At 49.6% G+C, this 9,193-nt stretch overlaps 1 protein-coding gene across 1 annotated transcript in view; it reads right to left on the bottom strand.

Annotated features, from left to right (window-relative positions):
- Positions 1–9,190, bottom strand: part of MICALL2 (MICAL like 2) — a gene marked incomplete at its 5' end in the record, with an annotated part of 23,119 nt that extends 13,929 nt beyond the window's left edge. The window contains 2 exons of the mRNA XM_029084829.1: positions 2,746–2,794; positions 9,135–9,190. Coding sequence (XP_028940662.1) covers positions 2,746–2,794; positions 9,135–9,190 — 105 coding nt within the window. The remainder of the gene's footprint in view (positions 1–2,745; positions 2,795–9,134) is intronic.
- Positions 9,191–9,193: the final 3 nt, after the last annotated feature.

Here is a 9,193-nt window from a genome sequence, read left to right as displayed (position 1 = left end):
CCCCAGAGTGGAAGGGTTAAAGAAAGACTCAAACATATTAAAACCCTCCGCATCCGACCTCTGGCACAGACACGCAACAGTGTTCGTGTACAAGCCAACTATTCCTGCTTAGAAGAAACAAACAGCCATTATTTTTTAGCAAGATAATTACCATTTTTTTCCACTGGGTATCCCAGTAAAAATGTAACTCAGCTACCATTAAGCACGCTCTCAGCCAGTTACCTCTGGCTGCGTCATCCCGGCTGCCAGCCCAGCCTGGCACTCACCTGTCTTGTAACCTGGTACTTAATATATTCTTTGGAGAATGGCTGCACAACTGGTCTGACCAGTGGATTTTTCTTGCTGGACATTCCCTGTGTGCAGTCTAGCAGGAACACAGGCCGTGCCACCTCTGGTGAGATGGTGCCATAGGTGAGACCAGTGCAACAGGCACAGAACTAGTGCGAGGAGCTGCCTGGACCAGAAGGAGGAGGATGCTCTATGCACACAACTGCTTTGGCCAGAACCAGGTGAGCAATGTAGAGAGCAGCTTTAGGATGTAGTATCCCCTGTGCTACAGCATCCTCTTGTTCCTGGGAAATGCTCTTGCCTGCAGATCCAACAAAATCACCACCTAACATGGTCCAGTTGGCCTTCTCCTCTACCTGCCTGCCCAGGCTGGCCTTTAAAGAAGTGACACATTATTTCTGCATAATATTTTTCATCAGTGCAGCTCCAAGGGCTTTACAAAGGATGTCAATGCCACTGCTCCCATCTTGCATAGAGGAGGCAAAGTGATATGCTCAAGGCCATCTAAGCCAGGCAGGCACAGCTTTCCTCTGACACAGGCCACCACTGTATCTGCTACACCACACCACCATCCCTTAGCCCTGAAAAAAAAATGGATCCAAGGCCTCTAGAAACTTTGCTCCTCTTTCTATATTTTTGAAATCTTTAGCAAAAAAAAATGCCACCAACTGAAATTCTCCTAGGGTTTGGGGTTGGTTTTTTTTGGCACTTGAGAAGTGACACATTCTTCCTCAGCAGAAGACCTTATATGGTGAATTGCAGACTGGACAATTTTTTTAGTTGAATAATACAGCCCCTGAAAAGAAGTTATTGAATAGTGAAGCATCAAAAAGGTTCTGAACAATAGATGAGGAACAGTGCTGGGAGAAATCAGACCCACTTGTGTCCCAAGGGCAGCACAGGAGCGAGGATGGAGAGCAAAGGGCTCAGGCCAGCCCAGGAGCTCACAGGGAGATGGAAGGGTCAGCCCCACTCACGGCAGAGCCAAGGCACCATGATACCAGCAGTGAAAGGGCAACACAGACAAGTCATCCTCTAGCAGGTGGAATAAGAGAGAGAGAAGGAAAAATAAAGGACAAAAAAGAAACTAAGAAACAGAGGGAGGAGAGGGGAGGGAACACAAGCTGCAGCAAAGCAGGGGAGCAACTCTTTTTACGAGAGGCACAAAGAAACTTTTCATTCAGAAGAGCAGTGGAGGCGGCTCACACAGCTCATTTCCCAGAGATAAACAAAGTCTCCAGCAGAGCAGACACCATCAGCCTGGCTGGGGAGGGAGCAGCACTCAGGGCTCCACAGCACGCTGGCTGGGACGACTGTCCATGGCAAAGAGGCCACATCAAACACCAAACCTCAAGGGCAAAAACACTCGCTCTGAATCTTACCTAGAGGATAGGAACACACAGGGCTGAACCCCGGAGAGTGGGAATAACTGCTCACACGCTGCAGCCCCAGCCTGGTAGAGAGGGGGATCCATCACCGGCACTGGGAACACACCGGGATGAAGGGGAGCAGAAGCTAAGGAGCGTGGGGAGGCTGAACCCCGGAGAGTGGGAATAACTGCTCACAAGCTGCAGCCCCAGCCTGGGGAGAGGGGGATCCATCACAGGCACTGTGAACACACTGGGACGAAGGGGAGCAGAAACTAAGGAGCTTGGGGAGGTGAGTTTAGCTCTCCCAGAGGCAAGGACCACCTCAGATGGCTCACTGCATCAAAGGATGTCACTCCTCCAGCCCAGACAAGAGTAAGCTGCTGTGGTTCGTTCACATCCCAAGCTCCTGCCAAGCAGCCATGAAGCTGTGTGCAGCAATGCCAAAGGAAGAGAAGCATTTTAATCCACTGCCTCTCTCTTTGTGAGAGAGAGATGGAGGAAGAAAATCCTTCCTTGGAGCACTAAGTTCATGTTTGAATCCAGTGTAAGAGGGTGTTGGCCTGCCCAGCTTCTGCTTCCTTCATGGAGAAAACAAGAGAAGCTCAAAACCCATCCTGGAGTGAAGTATCCAACCAGGATGAGGTTTTACGATGCTTCCACCTCCATCAGCCTTCATCCCCTGCACCAGGAATGAGCAGAAGCAAGAGGAGGCTTCCCCTCTCACACCAGCTACCTCCCAGGTCCTGCTCCATCCCTCAGGAGCATAATGACTGTGATAGTTTCACTCAACACGTCCAAGCCCAAGTCTTGACCTCCAGCATCTCTGTCTACAGGACACACTGGACACAGGCATCACTGTGTAGAAGGCATCACAGTGAAGAAGCATGAGCAGTCTGAAGTGCTTTCAAGCAGCCAGCAAGCCTGGACATGGCCATTCAAATCAGAAAGCTGCATGCCTGCAGAATAAGGCAAAGGATTTGAATACGGCACGCTCGGCACACTGCATCTGCAGGGTTTCTGTTGCCAAACATAAGCAAAGTACCAGGTCACAAACTACACCAAAAATAAAACATTAGAAGTTACTTACCAACTTGTTGTTCTCATACACATTTTCTTTACTGAGGGCGTTGAAGTTTCTGAAATATAAAAAGAATAGAAAAATCTCAGGTTGGTGATGTAGAGCAAGCTGCTGCACCTCCAGCTTCTCAAACCTCTCTGAGCCTCACTGCTTCGTGGGACAGAGCACCTCCTCCCACCCTGCCTTCTCAGAGATGCTCCAGGGGGAGCAGCATGGTAGATCCCATCTGAGACAGTCACAGAAGCACTGTACCTCCTGGGACAGAGACGTGCAGGAGACCCAGCAGGCACAGCCATCTGCCCACAGGCACCACAACACATTTTTGGCTCCTCTACCGTTGCAGAGCTGACTCCTGGAGACAGGACATGCTGATGCCAAAACATCCCATGCAGATTCAGGGGTTTTGCTGTGACAGTCAGGAGGAACCTCTAACTCATGGGGTGGGCTTTTTTCCCCAAAAAAGCCTTGCTCCTCTCCCACATCTCACAGATACACCGATGCCTGCCAGCCAGATTTGCAACACACTCTCCCTGGAAGTACCTTCCGAACAGTCACATCCATGCTTTTCTCCTGTCTTGCAAGTTGCCTCCACACAGAGAGACATCAACTCCAAGGAGGTGAGAACACCTCAGACGCTGCAAGTATTGCACATTTCTCTGATGCACACGTATCCTCCGATCTCAGAAGCTGCTGGTTCCACCAGCACACAAGTTCTAGTTTCAAATCCTCTCTTCTCCTCTGGCAAAGCCCCACAAAACCAGCACTAGATACCTGCCTGGAAAATACCTCTGCCCACAACACAATACTGCAGCTGATATCACTGAAGTTGCCTGTAAAAATCTTATTCTCCTTCCCCTAGGGCTGTCACCTTTGATTTGTAATCATAACCAATAACTGAAAAGGAAGAGACAATTATTGTTTGCAGTTATAAGCCAAAGTCAACAATCCTTCTTCCTTTCTGCTGCCCCTGGACATCATCTCCCTCTTCCCCTTTCCCCAGATTTGCTCTCCTCCTCTCTGGTCCAACCCAGGTGCTGCTTCTCTCTGCACTGTGCTGGGAACTTAGAAACTGGGACCTGGCAGGACAGTCAAAAAGCATGGGGGAGAGCGAGTTTGTGCTTTTGGAAGCAGAGCCACAACACAGCGTGATTCCTCAGCCACAGCAGAGCCTGTCCCTCGCTTAGGAAACAGCCACCGTCAGCTTTGTTTTAAAGCGACTGTCACTTGCTAAACTGGGAACACAAACCCGACTGTTGGCCGGCAGCCCTCCTCTCCAACACTGCTTCCTTCTGCCCAGGCAGCGGGCAGGGTCAACTCCTTTCTGATAACCCAGTTTCATTTTACAATCCTTGTACCTGCTGGCACAGAGCTAAAGGAAAGGCTGATATCAGAGAGGAAATTCTCACTGATAAACAGAAAAGGCTACAGCACCAATGTTGCATTTTTGTACATAGCACCTTTATAACCAACATGGACCTACCTTTGTTAGCCAGTCCCTCACCTCTGAGAGGAGCAGGATAACCATGAGAAAGCCAGGGCAAAGCTGGCTCGCAGCGACTTATTCATGAGACAAACACATGATCTGTATCGCAGCAGGGGAACTTTTTCCATGACTTGGAACAGCAAGGAGCAAGCCAGGTCCTTTATCTGCTTAGTACAGAAAGTGGAACATTATATTACAAATACAAGAGGCGCCTTCAAACAGGTTTATCCTTCATGCCGCAGCCTCTGCCTCCTCCCTGCTTCCCGCATCTGGTGTTGCTACGTGGGATAAGGGGAGAGTGAACAACAGATAAGACCTTAAAGGTCAAACTCCCCCAAGAAGCACATGAAGACAAGGCACATCCCACCTCTAAATCATATACTCTTTCCTGTGCAAAATCAAAGGGACTTGCAGAAGCTTTTCTTCAAGCAGCGCTCCTGCCCAGAGATTTCCCTTCCCTGAGACAATGGATTAAAAAGAGCAACAAAAATAATCACAAACCAAAAAAGTTTCAGTGAAACAATAGCTACAATCATCCTGTTTTGTGTCAGGCAAGAAAATCTGCTTCTTTTTTTAAGAGCCATCTGAAAGAGCTGATTGCAGCTCTCTGCCTCACTTCCAGTTCTGCTCCCAAATAAAGTCTCTGTAGCACAGAAATGCAGGAAAACACCTGCAAGAGCAAAGGGGAGCTCCAGCTTCCTCAGTCATGCTGAGGAAGACGTAAGACACAACATACTGGAGTTACCTATTTATTGTCAGTCAGTGCCTTTTGCTCCACACTGAATGCTCTTTGCTGTGGTAGTTGTGTGTACAGCTTCACACTGCATGGCAAGTAACAGAGACCTAAAAATCTGACTCTTTGATGGTGAATGTCTGAAATCCCCTTCTGTTCCACAAAAGGGAGAGCAAACAATCAGGTTACTTGGTCATTTCAGGAGCCTCCTGCCCTCTCAGCATCACTCTTTCTTTTTTCCCTGGCTAGTCAGGTAAACTGCTTACATATAAAATTTCTTTTGGAAATTGATCTTGCTAGTGCATCTCCTATCTTGGAATATCAAAGCTCCCTGGACCAATGTAATCCTAAGAAAGCAAAGCTAAGACAAATGGAGAAGTAGGAGTTCTCCACTGAGAAAACACAGGCAACTGAATTAATTGGAAGAGGTGAGAAATATAAATCTAACCCAAGAGGTGGCCTCCAGTGTTGGAAACAAACCAGAGTGGTTTGCATAGGAATAGCAGTGAAGTTTTTAGCTCCCCAGAAAATCCTTCTCTTAGCAAAAAGTGGCTGAGCATTTCTCATGCCCACAAATTTCCGTGACCACCCACTGCTCCAGCTGCACAGATGCAGCGCTCACAAAGCACGCCACAGTCCTTCTCAAGCACATGTGTTTCCCTGGGAGGAATCTCTGCTGCTGCTGCTGGAAGCACTAACTGGGCTGGAAACTTTAACCCAGAACAGACAGAGCAAAAAAAGTCCCAGAGCCACAATGGCCTCAAAAAGCTTCTGCCTCTCAGCACTGTTGTACTATTTTCTCTAGAGACAATAAGATACTTGCAGTCAAAAGGATCACTGAAGAAGAGTGAAGCACCCTTTGCCTGCTCACAGTCCTTGGACAGAGGGTTCAAATCCAGCGTGCTCTGCTGGGAACAGGACTTTTCAGCTGTACTCTTTCCAGAGGTGCAAACAATCTGGTGAGGGGGGACAGGGCTGGGAATCCCACGTGGAAGATGACCCCCATCTGCTCATCTGCCTCTCAGCAATGCCTGCTCCACACTTGCTCTGGTTTTGTTGGCAAGCTGCTGGGGGTGACCAACACCAGATGAGACTCCCTCACCCCAGAACCATCCTCCCCTCATCTATGCCTGTCACACAAACCACAACCTCACAGAGGCCAAGCAGGTGACAGCTCTGCTTCGCTCCAGCCTTTTGCTAAGGAGATGGAGACTGTGGGACAACCCGTCCTCAGCACGGCCAGGGTCCTCCCTGTCCATATCAGTGACTGTTGGCCTCATCCTGCCCCACTGAGCTGACAGTGGCCCAGGAAACGCTGCTGGAGGAATGGGCACCCGCTGCTGCTCAGCTGCCAAGGGGGATTGCACAAGCAGTCAAATCCCAGGACGCAGAGCTGAACACCAGCTCACAGTCTGGGAAAGAGCAAGATCCCAGTTGAAGAGAAGGAGCTTAATCAAAACCTTTCCTCGACATCTGGCATTAATATCTGAGCAAGTGTGCACAGCTCCCCTGCTTTTTCCAACTCACTCATCAGGTCAAGGCCACTAAAACCGTGGCTGGAGCTTGCACAGCCATCACCATCACACACAGCAGCTGAGAGGAGCCTCAGAGCTCCACAGTCATCCCAGAAAATGGGCTGGGACCTGCCTGACCCAGCGTGCGTGCCTGGCTGGGGCTGGCTATTGAAGCACTCTTCAGCTGGGACAAGAGAGAACAGAATTTCCATGGTAATTCAGCATGTGTCTCCACTCGCCCATAACATCTTTGGGTGAGTGGGAAGTGATTGAGAAATGCATTTTTAATTTTATCCAGCCTGCCCTGCTCACCAATAACAAGCCAACATCAGCCAAGTTTGAGAGAAGTTATCATATTTTCCATATGTTTTCCAGCAAGAAAACAGGAAGGGAGGAGAGACCCCCCCACACCAGCCTATCCTCTGAGCCACATACCCCACAAGAGAAGCCTGTGATTATGACCATGTTTTATAATTGCTTGAAGTTTTCCTGGGAATTTCTCAGGCTTCTGCAAGGAGAAACCCCCTGCACTCCTCAGCCCAAGAATGTTATTTGTGTAAACCAAGACGGAAAACACACGGTTGCAAAACTCTGATGCCGTGACTGAATCATGTTCTGCAAGTGATTTAAATAGCAAGGCTGCTGCAAACACACCAAGCACTCCAAACACCAATTATCCTTCTCTAGTTTTATTTTCAGTATAATGCTTTTAATCTTCAACTAGGATCTTTGCTAGAAGCAAAGGGAGTTGCTCAGGACAAACCACTTCAAGCCGCAGGGAAGCAGGAGTCACAGCCACACGTGCAGCCAGTCGCACTTCTTTGCCGGTGGCTCCTGCACCACCAACACTCAGAGAAGCTTTTACAGGATTCATAGAGAATTTGCACAAGTATTCAGCCCCAGGATCTGACACATGACACCCAACAGCCCTGGCCATCAACTGCTTGAAAGCATAATTTCCTGCCAGCAGGACTTTGCCCAGCCAAGGATACACCTGGTGCTTTCCTGCATTACACCCCTGACACTGAGGAGGGAGGTCACTGACAACAGCTTCTCTCACTTTACCCTCGAGGCACTCTTTGCTGAGCTGGTCCAAGTCAGAAAGAGCTTCTGTAAGGTCTCGAATAAAGTCAGGCAGAATTTCCATCTTAAAAGCAAATGAATGGGAACACAGAGACATCGCAAGGGACATCTTTCCTCTTCAGCACAGGAGAATTTAAGATGTGTCTATCCACAGCCCTTGATGCAGAGTTCAAGGATTATAAACAACCCACTAAACTGGTCAACAGCTCTCAAGTCACTGAGCCCCTGTGTCCACCCATGCTCTGGATGGGTCAGCTGCAGAGTCGGCCAGGAAGCAGCCATGGTCCCCCTACGAGCACCTCCTGGTCACGTCAACCTTTCTGCCCTGGTATTTTGTATCTTTGGGACTGTGAATCGAAGGAAGGAAAGGAAATATCTGGAGTCATGCAGACACAACAGCATATCAGGAAGCCATACATAGCAACACCATGGTGACTGCCCAAGCACTGGGGACTATGGAGAAATTGTGCCTGAAGCTCCTGCACTAACCTTCCACTGACCAAGCTTGCTCCTTCCTCTTCCAAGTTTCAAGACAACAGAGGGGATAGAGCATGAGGAGATCTTCTCCTTGGGCTTCCACCAGAAGCTAGATACCTGTAAGGGAGATCTGTGGACACAAACCCAAGTGGCAGGCTGTCCTAGGAGCATGAGGAAAAAGGCAGAACTCAAGACACAGGAGGAAAATTGCAGTATAAAAACCCAGCCTGGTCCTCTACCAGCTGGCCATGTCTGACTGGGAGACACCTCATGGTCTTAAATCAATACCCTCGGGCAATCTTTGTGCTGCTGCCTTGCCTTGACTTCCCCCGTCAACCCCTTCACCTCAAAGTCCAAAGAGCCCAGAAATTAAAGAAAAAAAAAACCCCAAACAAACAAACAAACAACTAGGAAGCAGGATCTATGTCTCCCTTCGGCAATTCACCTTCCCAGATGTAACATCTGGGCAGGGACAGGTCAAAACTTACAGGGCACCAACAATGGCATCAGCAAGGGTTGGAAAGCACTTTGCCTCCCACAGACAGAGCTCTGGACGTGGAAAACAAGTGATGTGCAGGAACCCAGCGGCTGCCAGGCCCTGCCTTTCTATTGTATTTGTTTAAATAGCCCTCACCTCCCAACTCCATCAGGCTGAGCGAGGAAAGCCCAGCCTAAGCAAACATCAACTGCAAAGAAGGAAACACTTCCCTAAAAATCAGTGCCTGAACTTGTTTTGCAATGGAAAGGACACGTTTATGACATTTATAATTCAGACACAGATGGAGGAAAGGGGAAAAAGGAAAAATACAGGCGAAAGAAGGCGTGTAGGCGGCGAGAGTGGAGCTCTTTGCGTGGAGATTTTCAGGGTGGGTGTTAGCAGAGCTGCTGGCACCAGCCCACAGCATCACCCAGGGAGGAGCTGGGGGTTCTGCCCGGGCTGTGTCTGCAGGGAAGGCGATGGCCCACGGTGGCTGGAGGGCCCAGGGTCCGCAGCTCGACGGTGGGCTGACCACAGCCCAGCGAGGCCCCTCAGCCATGAGCAGAGGGTCCCGGTTCCACCGAGGCGGCAGCCCGGGCCTCGTCCTCGACGCCCGGCGTGGGTACTCACATGAGGTCGGGGCGGTGCCGGTGGAGGATGGCGCAGAAGGCGAGGCCGTCGCGGAAGGA

The sequence above is a fragment of the Antrostomus carolinensis genome, unplaced genomic scaffold (assembly GCF_000700745.2).
Source record: "Antrostomus carolinensis isolate BGI_N321 unplaced genomic scaffold, ASM70074v2 scaffold33514, whole genome shotgun sequence".
In the NCBI taxonomy this organism is placed as follows: Eukaryota; Metazoa; Chordata; class Aves; order Caprimulgiformes; family Caprimulgidae; genus Antrostomus; species Antrostomus carolinensis.
This window is presented reverse-complemented; position numbering and strand designations above follow the sequence as displayed.